At 46.6% G+C, this 17894-nt stretch overlaps 1 protein-coding gene across 2 annotated transcripts in view; it reads left to right on the forward strand.

Moving 5' to 3' along the window:
• The window catches only part of LOC119178779 (IGF-II mRNA-binding protein), an 83413-nt gene extending 66289 nt beyond the window's left edge, over positions 1 to 17124 (forward strand). For both annotated transcript variants that reach the window (XM_037430022.2, XM_037430024.2), the window contains one exon: positions 11235 to 17124. In XM_037430022.2, coding sequence (XP_037285919.2) covers positions 11235 to 11441 — 207 coding nt within the window. In that variant the 3' untranslated portion in view covers positions 11442 to 17124. The remainder of the gene's footprint in view (positions 1 to 11234) is intronic.
• Positions 17125 to 17894: the final 770 nt, after the last annotated feature.

A 17894-nucleotide genomic window follows, 5' to 3' on the forward strand; every position in this document is an offset into this window, starting at 1 on the left:
TTTCAGCTGTCGCTCCCTCGCTTCTCTTTCTTCTCTCGCCCTTTCGGCTGCCAACTTCTCTCTCTCCAGCTCCAACTTCAATTGCTGCTCTCTTTCTTCCTTCAGCTGTCGCTCTTTTGCCTCTCTTTCTTCTTTCAGCTGTCGCTCCTTTGCTTCTCTTTCTTCTCTCGCCCTTTCAGCGGCCAGCCTTTCTCTCTCCAACTCAGCTGTCTTTTCTTCCTTGGCCCTCTCTGCCGCCAACCTCTCTCTCTCCAACTCAGCTTCTTTTTCCGCTTTGGCTCTTTCGACCGCCAACCTCTCTCGTTCCAACTCAGCTGTTTTTTCTTCCTTGGCTTTCTCAGCTGCCAACCTTTCTCTCTCCACCGCCTCTTTCTCCTTCTGGCTTACCCATTTCCGTAGTTAGGCGCCGGAAAGACCCATCTTCTCACCAAGCGCAACTAACTTTTCGAGATCCATTGTGTCTCGCAACTTGCAAATAAAACCTTGCCGCGTGCAAAAAGTATCTGCCTAAATCAGTCTATCGGAACACTCCCCTGCACTCGTTAACGAGAACACTGAACAACACACAAAATCGTTCCGATAGCACTATCAACAACTCGAGGCTCTTTCTCACTACTTTGGACACACTGTGCACCAAAAGGTCCTGTTTCGCGGACGCCAGATTAATTGTCACACCTGTCCCGTTTATTAGGGAGGCGATCGCCGGGCTAATTCCAAGAGCCGAAGTATCGGCCCCCCGAACCGCACCACGAAAGCGTGGACAATTTTGAAGTGGTCCTTTTTGGTGCGCCAGCGGACGCCGGTCGTGGCCCAAAGAACAAGTCAGAGCCGAGAGTTGATAAACAAACAAATTATATTCTCAATAATGGCAGATCGAAAACAATACATAGGAATGCACACTCCACAATAGTTGCATACAATATGACACCAATCAAACCAATCAATCAACGTACTACACAACACCATCAGCCACACTTAATACAACGGACACGGACAACAATACGCACTACAATGCAGTCGCATGCATTGAACAACCAAGACACTTAAAGACTAAAGAGATAGAAAACCTATTCAGTCCAAAGTCCTTGGAACAAAAGTCTGAATGATACTCTTCCGAGAATCACTCACTCAAAGTCCAGCGTTGTTGTCGTTCCGTAGCTCTCTGAAGTTTCTCTTCCAGGAAACCTCGCCGGAGTTTCTCTTCCAGGAAAACTCCCGTCTTCAATAGGCCACTCTCCAAGCTTCAAACTTCTTCGCCAGAAATCCGTCGGCTTCACACACGCAGCTGTTGCCCGCGTCTTCGCTCGATAGCGGTAAACCCACGCTCTTGCCTGTAGCTCGAGCCGTCCCTACGGACCAAAAACTTCGCCGACTACACGGCGGAATTCCTACGCGCTCTGGCGCTCACTTCCGTCTCCTCCTGTTCTGTCACTACGGGCAGAACCTTCGCCGACTCCACGGCGGAATTCCTACGCGCTCTGGCGTTAACTTCCGTCACCTCCTGCTTTCTCGTCTCGGCCGCTCGATTAAATACCTTCCGCGCCACCTTCCAGAAATTTCTCGTCCTTTCGTCGGCGCGATACGCAGCGAAGGCTGGGAAGAGGGCGAGACGGTTGGAATGCCCTCTCCGGCCGCATGAGTCACTCGGTCTGACCCCGCCTCGTTCGTTCTGGAAATTTCTAGCGCTTGCCCGGCCGCCGCTGTGGGGTGAGGAGGTTCGTCTGCGATGCCGTGCTTCTGCGGGGAGAGCGCGCGCCCGGGAGCCTTGGATGTTTGCTTTCTTTTTTTTTTCTTTTTACCTCGCGGCGTTTCTACCGCCCGTTGTCGCAGGGATTTGGCGGCGCGCTCTTTTTTTAGCGCTCGTTCTGTGACATAGGCTAGTGCCATCAGCCAATCTTTGCGCTATTTTATTAGGCCATGCTTATGAAACAGTGGAAGCGAGTGCACTACCTAAAGCAGTATATCTTGTGCAGCTCGACCCTTACGCCACCGACATGAGACGAACTATCATATTCTGCGTTTGATGAGGCATCTAGAGATATCAAAGGCCTTCGAATCAATAATGAAACAGTGCTGTGTCACAAGTACTGCGGTCCGAAATGTGCCTGCAATGTTGCAAGACGGTGATGATGAAGCATTGGAGGCCTTTAAAAAACGAGAAAGTCTGGCATCAAACATGGCAAACTAATTAAAATTACGAGGGCTGCATCACAGAAATAGTATGTACCATGGTTTCTGTTTACTGGTAACTCTACATTTAAGGTTGTTTGGTCGAAATAGGCATAAATCAGGCAGCTAAAGAAAAAATCTGGCTTCTTGATTTGAAACAAGAAATTACTTTTCCCGCGTAAAGACCCACACTATCAGTGTTGCGTTGAGAAGCATCATCCTCTTCATGTGGAGCAGGCCGGTTGCTGTCACAGCGCTATCTTTTGCATGCGTGCCTGCTGATTCATCATCATCATGCTGTGGAGAAGCTGGCTCTATGCGCAATAAATCTGGTGTTCTTTCAGCGGTCGTGTCAGGCACTTCAGATGCAGTTGAACCGTTTGGCCCCCGTCGCTTCCAAGTTGGCAATAGAGCCAGCCGTTTTCGCTGAACTTTCCTGTTTGTTTGTGCTATACGGTCAGGTATTTTGGACAGCCTGGTAAGATCGCAGGCTCAGCATCTGAAGTGAGCCTAGATTTCTTCAGTGCATGCAAAAATTTGGGGGACCTTTAAGGGGAGACGCCCCTCAGACAACTTTTTTTTTATTTATAGTTATTGACACTTGAAAAATTTGTTATGCATATAGTTTTTCATGGAGATTTCAAATATGCAATCATTTTTTGTGTAGCTGCTATAGTTATTGAGTTACGCTCTGCACATCAGCAAAAAAGTTGTTTTGCGGGTTCTCTTTCATGTACCTAACTTTCATTAAAAGCATTGTCTCTGATCTTATTTGACTCCTGTAGCTTGTAAAGTGCAAATATTTATCCAGATATGTCACAGAAATATCGGAACCAAGGAAAAAAAATTGTATTGAATAACTAATTATTTTCAATCTCCTTTGAAACAATAACCTAATATTTTCACAACTAATTCTGGTAGGCATTGCAATTTCAAGTAGATGTTTGCATTCTGCATGTGTTGAAGAATATGCATGCCAAGTTTCGTTATTCTACAATAAGTATGTGTAAAAAGCTGCCCGGAAAATGTGAATTTATCAAAAAAAAAATGAAAATCGGAAAAACAAGTTCGAAAGTTTGAAAAGTTGGCATTTATTAGGAAACTTTTCTTTTTTCCATCAAATTGGGGCACAGGAGAAAGCATCTTGCACTGAATGCTCGGAAGACAGAGAATCTTACAGAATTGTGAAAGTTGGTCATGGCCTGCGCCTATAGCGTGTGCTGCCAGAACTGCCTTCTATGTTTACAGCAAAGCTATCACGCGAGCTGCCACTGCCGAAACGAGCGCTCGTCCCTTGTCCGAGGCCGAAGTAGTACGTCTCGACGCGTGCGTGAATGAAAGTGTAGATTCAGGGCAATCTGTATTTTCAGAGCACAGTTCGAGGAATGCCGAAAGCCCTTTGCGCTTTCCAGCTACCTCGGACGAAGAATTCCCGTTTGCGGCAGGTTGGGCATTGCGCACCCGCCACAAGGGCAGTTAGCGCAGCGATTTCGCGAAGCAGCGTGTTGGCAGTAGCAGCACCTACTGGTCTACGTTCATTCTTGAAGAATATTCTTTTCATTTGGTATGCACTGACGAATTCCACGGCAGCCACTATTTCACAACCACTGTTGCCGCGGGGTTCGGTGCCACTTAGGCCTATCCCAAGTCGGAGCGTTAGTCGGCGGTGACATCAGCGTTCGCTGCCGCTTTGGGAAACGTCCGACGTCGTTTCCCTCGATACTTGAGGCGAGTTCTGTGCTTTCGATTATCTAGACTGCGCTTCTCAGGGCTTGCCATGACGCAAAATTGCAGAGAAACACCGAACAACTTGATTCCGACGTCCGAGGCTTCGCTCTTTTGCCAGAAGGATAGGAGGGAGAGGAAGTGAAGCGCACCGCCGACCAATGGCGGCCTCGCTTGCCGCGGTATTCATAACTTATGCGTTGTTTTTCTTGTTTTTGGTTCATTTTTCATGAAGATAAGAGACTGGCTACTAGTGGATTGTGAAGGAGAAGGCCTTCGCAGCATGCGTGCACAATTACAAATGGCGGCCAACGCGTCGTTTTCGCGACAGGACAACGCGACATATGCCATTTTTGGCAACTTTCGCGCATTTCTCAGGTCACCGCTCCCTACTTGGAAGCATCTTAGATCATTTCTGGTGCGAAATTCAGCTTGATATTTTCATAAGTAAAAGATTACAGTCCAAGGATGCCAATACAGCAGAAAAAAAGAAAGCGAAAATTTTTCAGGGAACCGCAACTTCTCAACCTGCGTCTCCCCTTAAGCTTCGCCTTTAAGGAGGACATGGCTTTTGGATCGTGAAAAATGGCAAGAAAATGGATTTTTAGAAACTCAAGTTTTCAGTTTCTGGAACCCTTCTTCTATCTGGTCCTAAAATATTTACACTGAAAACCGTGCAGAAGTGCTTCGGAACATTCGTTTCACCCACCTAGGTAGCAAAACTTTCTCTGGAAATCGCTAGAAAACAGCGATTTTCAAAAAAATATAGCTTCGCGATGCTTGGGGCCGGGAGCCGGCTTCTTGGGCTCATCGGAAAGAGCATTTCTCAGTGTTTAACTTTCCCGCCCAGCTGGCTTCTCTCTTTAACAGCAAGCACACAAAAAGCAAATCTTTGATGGTCATTTTGAGGCCCTTGATTGGCTGTGGCCGCCATGTTGCCTCAGCTCGCCTCGCCATTGGCCCGATGCTCGCTCTGGGAGATCGTCGTCTGCTGCTTGTGCGTCGCGAGGACATGGCTCTCGAAAATCGCTACTTCGTGACATGTTCAGGAATCGCTTATCACTTTAGATATAATTACGCTTTAGTTACGAGCATAAACGGATGCGCGATCAGGTTACGAGCGGGCATGCGGTCTACGAGCGCAGCGCTTCATCGAAGTCTTTAGCCCTAACTCCGCCGACAGCGAGACTGCGGGCAGGAACGACGCGCTAGCACACTCGTGGCGACATGCTTCTTTGCAAGCAACGAAGCTGTAAGCGGCGGCACAGTCTGATTAGTACAAGTGGCCGTACCGGATGCACGATCAGATTACTACTAGCGGGCACGCGGTCTACGAGCGGCGTGTCATCGGAGTCTTTAGCCCTAACTCCGCTGACAGCGAGACTGCTGGCAGGAACCACGCGCAAACGTACTCTTGGCGACGTACTTCTTCACAAGAAATGAAGCACATCACTCGCTATCTTCTCTGATCCACGTACTGCTTTTTACGCATCGGCAGCGGACAACACAGTTAAGCTCGTCAACCCCCCCCCCCCCCCCCCTCACTGCCAAGGATTGCTCGGAACAGCGGCTTGCAGTATCGCGCGTCGTCACTCGAGAATGCGATGCCAAGCGGAGTGCGCGCCGATTTTTTGTCATCGTAGTTGCACATTTCGCGCATCGTCTCCGAACGCTGCCTGCAAGTGCATTACACGCCGGCTGCACTGTCCTTGCGGCCACGCAATCCACGGTCATATGGAGTGCTGTCAATAAGCTTTTGTGATGCGATTTAGATGTGCTTGGAGCCGTGCTTGATATCGCAACGAACGTCTATGAATGTACCGAGACAATGAAAGCCTCGTTGATTAGTTTCCGCGACCAGCTGTATGATGATGCGTTTCACGGCTAGAGTGGCAAAAGAGCATGTATGAATCAGGGGCATGAATATTTATATGCCCGTTTCGCGTCATTATACTGCTAAAAATTCCTGGGCCACCAGTCTTCTGCCCATAACTTAGTTCTTTGGAAAGAAGGCATAGGCCGTGATGGTGTGATCCATTTTTCTGATGCGATGAACCTCTCTCTCCGAATAAAAAAAATTTCTGTGATTATTTGTAATCAAGTAATTATTTACAACTTCACCACAAAAAATATCTGTAATCATTCCAGTATATGGTCTTATTCAATTACAATCTTTTCTGTCATATTTATCACACCACTCCTTTATACAAAGAACTTGGTTTGAAATCCATACTTGTTCTTTGTATATCATGAAAAGGAGTAAATCATGAAAACAAGTCAAAAGACAAACCTGAGATCACTTTTTTAGGTGTCTTAGAGACGTAAAGAAAAGTTGAAACTTTAAACGCAGTTTTCTCAATACTGTTTTTTTGACATTATGCTCAGCCCCTCCACGTGGTTCAATGAAGAAATAATTTTTCTCTCATAGACTATTTGTGGTATCGCTTCAAAATTTTTATGGAAGCACTGTGAGGTCATTGTTAGTGTCTGTGCCAATTTTCATCAATATTCAACGAGAAACAAGAAAGTTCTTTTTGTCACAAGTGTGTTTTGGACATTGTGCATTGCTCGTGGAAAGAGTAGCACGAGAATGACTCGACCGATTTTGATTGTTTTTTTTTTTTTTTTTTGCTGAATCCCTGAACACTGCTTGTGGGTACAGCAATCTTCAATTTTTGTTTTATGACCCTGTTTTTTTTTTTTTTTCTAGACGATGATTTGTCCATGTCACTGTTTCTGACAATGTCTGTCGGCAGCCATGATGATCTCTAAAAAAAAAAAAAGAGAGAACTTGTTAAGGAATTCTGAGAGTGCCATACTCTGTAGCTTTCTTTTGAGGAACGATCAACACTATTCGCAGCTTCTTGGCATGTTTTGTTACAGCGCTAGGCTTTCCACGAGCAGACCATATAATTGGACCATGTAACATTATGTAACTTGACAACTACTGAAGGTATCATGATGAAACTGCATATTTCCCTATTCGAGACACTTATGAGTATGCATGCCAAATTTCATTGCTGTAGGTCAACAAACAAAAAAGTTATTTTCAATGCCACCTCCCCCCTTAAGGGGAGACGCTCCTCGAAAGCACTTTTTTTTTGTTATTCAACTTAGAGCTTCAGAAATTGGACCACTGATGCAGTTTTTCCTCCTGATTCCAAATCTGTAATCAGTTTTTACATAAGTGCAATAGTTTGGGAGTTGTGTTTCAAGTAATGGTGAAACTTGATAAGTTTTCCGGGAACTTTCGCGCATACTAAATGTTCATGCAGAGAGTTGTTCAATGGCTCCTTTTGCTCCCTATTAGCCATAGAGTGCCGATATCTAGCTAGAAATTGTGCTCCAACTTTGAAACTATGAAAAAAACATCTGTGTAGCAAAGTACCCTTTTTTTTCCACTCGACCACCATTAAATTTATTAATAGATATTTACAGCTGATAGGTTGTGCTGATTCAAGTAGATATCGGCACCCTACGCACTCTCCTCAATGTGTGTGCCAAATTTCGTCGTCGTATGACCATTCTAAGTGCCCGAAACACTTCCCGCAAAAAATGCAAATTGGCCAAAATTGCGAAATGAGAAAAACGCGTTTGAAAGTTTGAAAGTCTGTATTTACAAAAATGAAAAACGCAGTAGCACGAAACTTGTGCTGAACACATACACACATGTCCAGAGGGAATATCAGTTGTCTAAAACTCTCCAGCACCGTAGGTTTTCCCTTCCCGGCTGGTGCGGCAGGACTCTTCCACCCGGGCCCTCTTGGCTGCACTGCGACGGTGTGCCCTCGCCTCAGCGGTCTGACGCACATTCATCTTGTGCATGCGCATGCTGTCTCGGCGGTCGCTGAGGGTAACCAGGGCCTCCGAAGGAAGCACCCCAAGCTCTTCCAGCACCTTTTCAAAGCTCGCGTGGCCCCGGTTGAACCACAGGACTGCAATGGCTGTGGCTGTTTCCACAGCAGTCTGGGAAGCAAACCGGGTCTTTGGACACAGCAGCCATATTTTGCTGTTCAGGGACTCGGCCGCGTTCTGTGTCTTGCCGTGGAGGCACCGGGCAAGCAGCTTCGCATCTGTGAGACGCTTGTAGATTGGGAGGACTGCCAAACCCTGGGCCTTGGTCAGGAGGGGGGTGTGGCACGGTGCAGGCTGGCCCTGCGCCTCAGCACGTCGGTGCTTGCACCACGAGTCTGGGCCTGCAGGACAGAACTTGCGACTTCCAGCACCGTCTGTTGAGCACGAGTGCAAACATGAGGCCCATATGGCAGTGTACATCTTGTGGACATTTCCCCGATTGTTCACAATGGCCACCTGAAAGTAAGTTTGAAGCTTCTAGATGGTGGTCTCCTTCAGCTTCTCCCCTCGTGGAAGTGGCGTTGGCAGCTTCCGCAGGCCGGTGCCCAGACGTTTCGCCACGTGGCTGGTGCACTCCTCTTTTTCAATTGGAGTGTCAGGGTACACGTTGGCATCACAGACCCCGTTGTAGGCCTTGCTGTCTCCATCGCTTAGGAAGATGGTGAACCGCAGGGGTGTCTCATAGTCCACAGTCCTCTGCCAAATGCGCACTGCAGCTTCGGCCTCCATGGCATGCGAAGAACAGTCGCAATTCTTCTCACAAACGGGATGATGAAACGCCTGCCATGTTTCTTCATCGCCTCCCATGTCGTTATGCAAACTGCACGCCAGGCAGAAGTTGGAAAGCACTTCATAGTCCAGGCACAAACCAGTGTCCAAGGACACTACAGTTCCCACACCATTGTGGCTTTTGTGGCCTCTTTTTTGCCATGTGCCGTCAAACATGACTGGCACGTCACTGTTACCAGCCACCTCTTTGGTGACGCTGCGTGCCCTTTGCATGTTTTCACAGACAGCCTTCACTGCCGCACTGTGAATCTTTTTGCCGATAGCATGGAAGGTCTTATGGTGCATAGGGTTTGGCAATCCAACTACTGCACAAAATCGTGAAAGTTGCTCATGCCCGATACCGACGGCACGCGCTGCAAGCACCACTTTCAGGTTCACGGCAAAGGCGTCACGCGAACTCCCGGCTGTCGTAGCTTCTGCTTGCACCGCGGCCGCCATCTGACGCGACCCGCTTCGACGAGTACGCGGACGAAAGGATGCTCTCCGAGCACTCCGCATTCTCGCAGTGTAGCTCCAGAAACGCCGAAAGGCCTTTCCGCTTTTTATTCGGTGCCCGAACTGCGAGTTTACTCTCGTGACAAACGGGGCATGCCGCGCCTGCGACGACGGCCGTCAATGCACCCAACTCGCACAGCACTACGCTTTCGGCACGATCGGCATTCGGCCTGACGTCGTTTTCGAATAACGCGATCTTTTTCTGCGATGCACTCACAAAATTCACTGCAGCGTTGATCTCGTCGTCGCAGTTGCCATGGTCGACGTTGCCGTGGTCGATGTTAGGCCTACCGGCCGCTGGCCCGTCGCGGACATTTTCGTTGGCGGTGGCTTTCTTGTACGTCCTCCGCCGCTTCCCTCTGAACTTGTTCTTACTTCTGTATTTCCGATGGTCGGCAACGGCCTTTTTCGGGCTTGCCATCGCACGAAAACAGCGAAAAATAACTCCGGAAAACAGTGAAGCGAACTACGGCAAGAAAACACGGGTGCTGTCAGCCAATGGCGGCCCTGCGTTAGTGGCGCGCGGTTTGAAACGGCGGGAAAAGACTGTTTTTGTTGCTTTTTTTTAGATTTTTCGTGAACGTACGAGACTTCAAGAACCGGGATCGTGGAGAGTAAGGACAACTCTACACGAGCCAGCGGCCGCAATATGGCGGACAGCTCTCTTCGCGGCCCCGCGAGCACGCGAACAGCAGCCCGTTTTGTGTAAATTTCGTGATGCCGCGCGTCACTGCCGCTCACTCAGACGCGTTTTTCACTGACTTCTGATGCTTATTTCGCTGTGATATTTTCAGATGTCAAAATATAATGTATAAAGATGATAAAGCAACAAAAAACAGAAAAGGTGAAATTTGGAAAAAAAAACGCGACTTTTCGACCCGCGTCTCCCCTTAAGAGTTGAATGTGATAGCGAAATTCGGACTCTAGTGCACCCTTCAACCACCAAGTGCATACTTATTCAAAGCACAAATCAGCTGAACAAATGCGCTGGCAGGGCTCACAGACACAAGGCGACGCATTTCTAAACAGCAAAATTCCATGCACTCAAAGCTTTCAGCAAGATGCTCTTCGCCGCGCGTATTTTAGAATAAGCGCCGCGCAAATACTTGTCATGCCATACAGTAGCGCCATCTCAACTCGCGCGACGGCAACTACTTGTAGCTCATGGTCATCGTCGAACAGAATCTGCTTGCGCGGAGCGGCGAATATCGGCTCCGAACTTATTCTTAAACCGTGGCATATGCACAACTCTGAGCAGTAAGACCGGTCGTGATGCCCAACATTTAAAAAACGTCAAGTGTTCAATCGAGAGTACAAAGAGCAGTTCCACGATGGTCTTCGTCTAGAAGTCCGAAATTCTGATTTGCAGAACTTATCGGTCACTGCTGTTCCTACGGGTCGGTTCAAGACTCCTGTCTGGGATGTTTTCAGGGTTATTGAATCCTCGTGATTGAGCTTGCACACAGAACAAGTGCGCACGCCTCGCTACTAAATGGCATGTTTTTCGACAGCATTGACCTGATGACGCATCAAGGATTGCAAGCTGAAGACACATTTTCCCGGTCAGGCCAATGGCGAGGCATGTTAGAGCAACATGACAGAGGCCTTGAGGCGATCTTTGGACATTTGCTTATTACACGCTTGTTTTTTCCTGGGGGAGCCAGCTAGGGCAAAGAATTTGAACATAGAGAAATGCTCTTTCCCACGAGCCCATAGCAATGGCGCCTAGCCGCGCGATTGCGGTGCTACGATTTTTTGAAAATCTGTGTTTTTGGCAGTAATTACAGTCTATGACCAGAGCAACAAAATTTTAAAAGCACTTCTAGGCAGTTTTTAGTGAAGATATTTCTGAATCGAATAGATGGGCTGCAGAAACAAAGCGTGATTTTCAATAAATTGATTTTATAGCACTTTTTCAAGATACATTACATGTTGCATGCTGTATTTCCACTATCAACAAAATGAAAGTGTATAGATGAGATAGATGTTTGCTTACATTACATGTTGCATGCTGTATTTCCACTATCAACAAAATGAAAGTGTATAGATGAGATAGATGTTTGCTTGTTTTTTAACACTGTCGATAATTTGGTTAGTTCGAACATTTTTTTTCCGTTCTGTGACACCTGAAATCATTTTTTTTAATACGTCCGGCTGTTTTGTAGGCTAGATCGCACGCGATTTTGTGCATTGCCTTGCAGGCGGCCCAACGCCAGATCCGGGCCTTGGTGAACCGTAACCAGATGGTTGGTGGCCAGGGTCCCTATCCCATGCACCCACGAATGGGACCACGCCGGGGCGGCAGCAACAACAGCAGTAGGCAGCAACAGCAGCAGCCTTCGCCTCCATCGTCATCTTCTTCCTCGCAGCCACAGCAGCCTGCTGGCTCTCCCACAACGAGCAACTGAGGCACATGTACGAGCTGATTGAATGGCCGTCTCTCCGACAATGTTGTTTTTCTTGTGGCCAGACTCCCTCGCACTGCTGCGGCGACAATATTGAAAGGGGTGTGTCCTTGTGCACAAGTTTTCGTTAATAAGGGCTGCTGATCCCTACGGATTTCTAAGAATTCCTGCGGGGCATGCTCAGAATATTACTGCATAAACTAGGGCTAAGATAGACCTTTGAAATTCCTTTCGAGTTTGATGTTTGATTGCAATTTCAGTTTCTCTGTGAATGTGCTTATTACCTTAAAGTGACCTCATTCTTTGAAAGTATTGCTCAGATTTTTTTATTTTTCTTTGCTTTGCAAGGGAGACCTGTTACTGATATTAAATGTAATACCTGAACACAGCTGCTTGGGCTTGGAGGCACTAACATCATGCAGCCAGTGTAGCGAAAACTACTTTGCAGAAGTGGCACCTAGTCTACTGGGAAGCGAGCCTGCTGCTGCCACAGTTTCGCTTAGGTTGAAAGCTTTGGTTTTTCGTGTGTCCAGCATGTGGCCAATAATGCAGATCCATGTTGGTGTACACTTGGTCCCGCTTCTCGGGGTGCCTCTGGTCTTGTGGGAGTTGGGCACAAGCATCACCAAAGATGGCCAGTTTCAGAACTGTAATTATGGAATGCATTGGTTGCTGTAAGATACTAAAATGAGCTCAATTCTGTTCAGTCCTTTTATTCCTTTTTCCTCGTAGAGGTGCGTTTGGAGTGTTGGCCACAAGAAAAAAAATTATCGTGGGAGTAGGTGGCAGGGAGCAGGGCAGTTGATGATGTTGTTGATCTTGTTCTTCATCAACATGTCACATTTTTTTTCTTCTTTCTCTCTCTCTCTCTCTTTATGGAAAAAAACAAACAAATGGTGTAAAAAGTGGGTTTGAGCGACACAAGGTGCAAGTGTGGAAGAGAGAGTGCTCCTCCACCGGGGAGAGTAATGAGGGAGGGAGTGTGTGGAGGAGGTGTGTGCATTGTGTATATATTATGTATGGGTGTGAGGGGGAGGAAGGGAACCCTTGGACACTTGATTCTATGTGGACCACCAGATTGACACTGGCGTAGGAAGAGGAGGGGACATCGGCCGATCATTCCATGGTTTGCTAGTGGCATCGAGGCACAAGGGTGCACCAGCTCGTGCATAGCCTTGCATGCTGTATGGGAAGCCCCTGGATTGCATCTCTAAGGAGCACGTGAATGGAGTTCTGTTTTTTGAGCAAGATCCACTGCAATACTGCGTGCTCGGCTCCAGACAACGTTCTGAGTAGCGGAAAAAGCAGAGCACGTGGTGTGGGCGTGTGTGTGTGTTGTGAAAGAGATGCCGAGCTCTGAGTGCTTGCAAACAGCGGTCGTCGTTGGGACTCGGGAGAACACCACAAGCGTGCTCTGGATGAAGGCCATTGGAGTCTCACATTGGTTTAAGTGGCTTAATGTGATGGCCCAGTGGTTTTTAGGGGGTGTTAATCTGCCTCCTAATAGCAACAAGACGTAGAGGGCACCCTTTTGCCCCCTCCGCACCTTGGGCACAGGGGTGAAGGCATCGGCTCTTGCAGTTGGCTGCCTGGACTTGAAAAAGGAAGTGGTGCGTGTTCTTTTTTTTTTTAACCCACAAGTGAAGCTTTGTGTGGCACGTTACACATGTGTTTGTAAAAAATGAAACGTGAAGTTTCGCGGCAGGCGGCACTCGTGACGAAAATAGCAGCTGTATTTGCCGGTGGAGCCGGCTGAACTTTTGTAGTCAGTGTTGCGAGTCTGCCGCTCATGCTGAGCAGGGAGGGGCGTTTTGACGAAGGCGAGAAACACGTGTCATGTTTTGTGTTTCCGCCCCTCCCATTTTTTATTGTATAAATGTTACGCGACGAACGAGAGCTTTTATTTTTGATACTTGTTGGAGAAACTTTTTTTTTTTCGTATGCGTGTGTGAATGACTGTGTGTGTGGTGTGTGGGTGGGTGTTCCATGACAGAGTGGCGCCTTTTGCCACGACACTTTCTCTTCTTTTTTTTTTTTTTTTGGATGCTCGATGACCTGATGTGATGCGACGCATTGCGTGTTAGATGGATGGAAAGGAAAAAAAAAAATGAAAGGCATATGTTTGTCAGAGAGATAAACAAAGCTAAAAAATGCTACCAAGTTGTTTTGATAGTTGAAGGCTGATCATTTTGCGTGCACGCCTGCATTGCCAAGCAGCCAATTTCTCACACATCTGCTGTATCTCCTCAGAAGGGTTATGGCTCTGAAATGATCTGCGAGGAAATGTTGAGGCCTTCGTTGGGTTGTCTGTGCGTACAACTTGTGAAAGACACAAAGGAAGGAAAAAAAAAACACGAGCAAGACTTGTTATTGGTTGGTTTATGTGCCAAGTTTCTCCAATAAGTTCAGTTGTTTCCCACCCCTTTCCCTCTTGCAAGCAGTTATTACCGTTGAATCTGGCATCACAACTGCATTGCCGTCACACACACAAAAGATTCGCAAGGGGAGCCACGAGCACTGGAAGAAAAAGAAAAGCTCTCGTTCCCTGCAGTTCGGGATGTGTCCAGAAGAAAAAAATGTGTTGGCCTCCTTGCACGGTTTGGCAGCACATGCGTGTTTTGTTTTGTTTCTTTTTTGTATCTGCAGCGAAGTCAAGAAATGAATTGATATGCTAAGCACTACAGTGAAGATGTATGTGACCGCTGCTAATTTCCAATAGCAGGCTCTGAAAAGGGTATTTTGGGAAAACTCGCAATAGCAGCTCATGGACTTCTGCTGGCTTTTCGCGAGGGTGGGGGCTTCTAAAAACATTGTTGCGTTCTAAATACAATTCCCACGTAAAAAGCCTGTCCCCCCTTTTTTTTTTTGTTTTTCGCCAACATGCACCAGTTTGATTCCGACGACGCCCCTCCCTCAGAATTACAGGCTATGGAAACTTTCTCTCAAGACTGTGCTCTCTCTCTCTGCGAGGACGTCTCCAGATGATGACCGATTTAACATTTGTCAATTTTTCGAATACACTGGTTTAGGAAGCGCGGTGTGCTCTCCTTTTTTCCAAAGGAGTTCTTGTCATCTATGTGCGCTCTTCTTTGACGACTACCTCACACGTACGTTACAGGAACGAGAAGCTACTCTCTAATCCTGGGGAATCCAAAATATTTTAAACAATTACCAAGACAGCGGAAGAAGGCAGACAGTGACACATGTGTGATGGACCACTGCAGCATGGAGCAAGTGGCTGTCTCATGGTAGCAGTTCAAGCACCAAAGTGTCGTTTTCTTCTGTTGAGTGTCTCCAACCGAACTGTGCTGGCATCCACTGGAAATACTAGTGCTCTACTGGCGCAGCGAGTCAACCTGACGCACAGCAATGAAATTGCTTTGTTTTACCATCCCATTTGCTCAGCGCAGCGTCCTCTCGTCTCCCCTCCATTGCCACAGTTTGAGGAAGACCTTTTATTTCCTTGCAGAGATATTATTTTATGTGAATGCATTAACGGTGGAGACTATGCTGCAGAGAGTTTTTTTTTTTTTTCAACTTGATGCATATGCATTTCAAACGCCATAGCTTTGCTACATATCAAGTACTGGCCGCCGATTTTGCTTCCCCCATCCCCCCCATTCGGGGCACGTGTGAGCGAGCTTTTTGCAATTCCAGAACCCTGCTTTCCTCAAAGGGTTCCTGCACAATCGTTTGACCTGTGGAAACTAGAGTTTCTGCAAAGATAACTGGAACACTGGCACCTCGCAGCGGCTGTCTACAAAAAGAGAAAACTGACATGACCAATGACAAACTTGGAAACTGACGAACATTCAACTTCTGAACTGAAAAACTACAGACTTGAGGACTGATAAATGACGGATTTCAGCAACAGACTGAATGTTCTTTCAGTTTCTGGATATGGCGCTTCTTGTTCGCCTTTTTCTGCTTTTCTTCTAATGGCGTTCCTTGGTGTTCGCTGGCGTTGGAAAGTTCTATGAATGTGTAACTTCACGCAGTTGGCATTCCCACTGCACTTTTTTTTTCTCCTTGTAGATGCTTAGGATTTGCTTCCATGTCTTACTACCAGATGCTGTATGACATGGATATTCAAGATGGCACTCGTCTTGCAAATGAAGAGTTGCTTGTAGCATTCTTGAACAGTTTCTTTTTGTTCTTTTTCTCGGTGGTGTCCATTCACTAGAGCACCTATTCCTTAATGGATTTTTCCTAGAATTTGCTGATCAGCTGCTGCTGTAGAATTGCGCGATTAGATTTTTTTTTTTTTGCAAAGCACATTTTTTGTTTTTGGCAAACTAGGTAACTCCTGTTAGAGCTTTTCTTGGTTTTTAGGGTAGAGTTAGATCCTGTAATTGTTTAACCTTTTTCTTTAGTTTTGTTGGCCCCCACTGTGCTTCTTGGGCTTTTGGCCGAGATGCTGCTCATTGCTCGTTCAGAGCTCTTCTTTACTAATGTCTCCGTTTTATTGCCATTTTCATTCTTTTGGCATCAATGGCATCCATATTTTTCTAGTGGCAGTTTGTTCAACATTTACTTTGGCTCTCACCTGTATTTATCTGCTGCTTGTGCACTCGTTAGCCCCGATGTTGCTTTCAGCTCCCCAGAGCTGCAATTGCAAGCAATTGGTGTCAAATCTACCACGCTGTACTTTTGTGCGAGATTTTTTTCAGCCTTCTTTGTTACCTGGCAACTGCCAGCTAGTGACTGTTATTTAGTTACCGGGAACTCTTTCAGCTGCCACAGAAGACAGACATGCCAAGGGTTTTTCTCTTCTTTTTTTCCTGTGTGCTTCACTCCCTAACCAGTCCGTTTGTCAGTGGGGTTTTTCGCTGTGCAGGGCATTGTAGCAGTAACGCACATAAAAGTAGGCTTCTTATCTAGCATTTGCAGGTGTTTTCTTTCTCAAATCTTGCACTATAGCAGTGTTGTAAGGTTTGCTAACATTTTCAGATTCTGGATGTTTTATGATGTTACTGATATTCCCATTTGTAGCAGCAGACCGCTTTCCTTCGTTTGTTAATGCTGAAGCACGGTGTCTTAGTAGCCGTCATAGGGATTGCTGTAATGCTGTTCTTTCTATTTGTGTCCATTGTGCGCTCAATATTGCGCTGGTATAATTTGTGTACCGAGAAACGCTCGTGATTATTTTGCATCTTGGTTCTTGAAATCTTGTTTTTCACCTCTATAATGTAACTATGTTTGAGACTTACTACCAGATTGTATTTTGTATTAGAGTGCAGTGCAGCGCGGTTTGTCGTCTCATGCCAGATTTGCTTGCTTTCACAGTTGTGTGCCCAGGTGTACATGTGATCTTTTGCTTTGATGTGGAAGACCGTGAAACCAGGAAAACATGAATGTGCTCATAGCCACTTTTACTACCACCACTACTACCAAACTGTAATACAGCACTGTCATTGTCAAAATGGACATGCGAGCTTGCATCTGTGGCTGGCTGCTTGGCGTTTGACGAAATTGCTGACTGTCCTTTTCTTTGTGTGAACCTTAGCCTTATTTAGCTCTACTTTTCGTTTTGATAGTGTGTGCTTAAAGTAAGGCAGTAGAAAAGTTTGTAGCTGTTGGCATAATTACAGGATTGGCTGATGTTTTTGTGCAACCGTGTTAATTTCTCCTCTCTCGAAGTGAATTTGAATGAGAGTCTGGATGCAATACAGGTCTTTTTTTTACATATGCTGGTGAGTGTATTCTTTAAGTGGCACATTGCTCAGTGCGTCAAGCTTGCTGGTCAAATTAGACGTCAGACTCTCCCCAAGTGGCGCTGTGAAAAACTCTACCGCCAGCGCCTCCATCGCCACGTCAGCCATGAATGGGTAGTGCAAAGAGAGCCATTCGCAAGCGAACGTGCATAGGCCCTCCTCTTTCGTTGATGCTGAGGCGCGGTTTTGTGAAAATCGAGGCCTGGCAAGCCTCTTTTATCAATTTAACCTCGCCTCAGAAATGTAGGAAGCTCGTCAAAACTAAAGGCTGGCACAATGCAAAAGATGTTTGTTATTTCGGCGTGCTGCCACTGGGAATTTAAGTGCAAACGAGCATCGCATGATATTGAGTTCGAGGCAAGCACTCTGACGTGCGTTCTGTAATGCCTGAAAGCATTAAACATGGACACACACAATGCCAAAGCAATCAAGTGCATGCACGAGCAATCTATATGATCAGTGGTACAAAGCTTGCTTTATCCGGATCGAATGCGCCTAGCGATTTTCGTCTTTGCAGTTGGCTTCTTCATCGATCGCTCGCTTCCTGTGCGTTGAACTGTTTTATTACGTATGCTAGAATGTTCTGTTGACGGTTGTTTTCGTTTGTATAGACTTTTTCAATGTGCAATGAAAGGCAAAGCCGAGGCGTCCAAAATAGCTCCGGCAATCGCGCATACCAATGGCAAGAAAAAACTGGTTGCGATCATTTTGGAATTTACCTGTATGACGTACATGTTCGCAT

Source organism: Rhipicephalus microplus, chromosome 1, assembly GCF_043290135.1.
Source record: "Rhipicephalus microplus isolate Deutch F79 chromosome 1, USDA_Rmic, whole genome shotgun sequence".
NCBI lineage: Eukaryota > Metazoa > Arthropoda > Arachnida > Ixodida > Ixodidae > Rhipicephalus > Rhipicephalus microplus.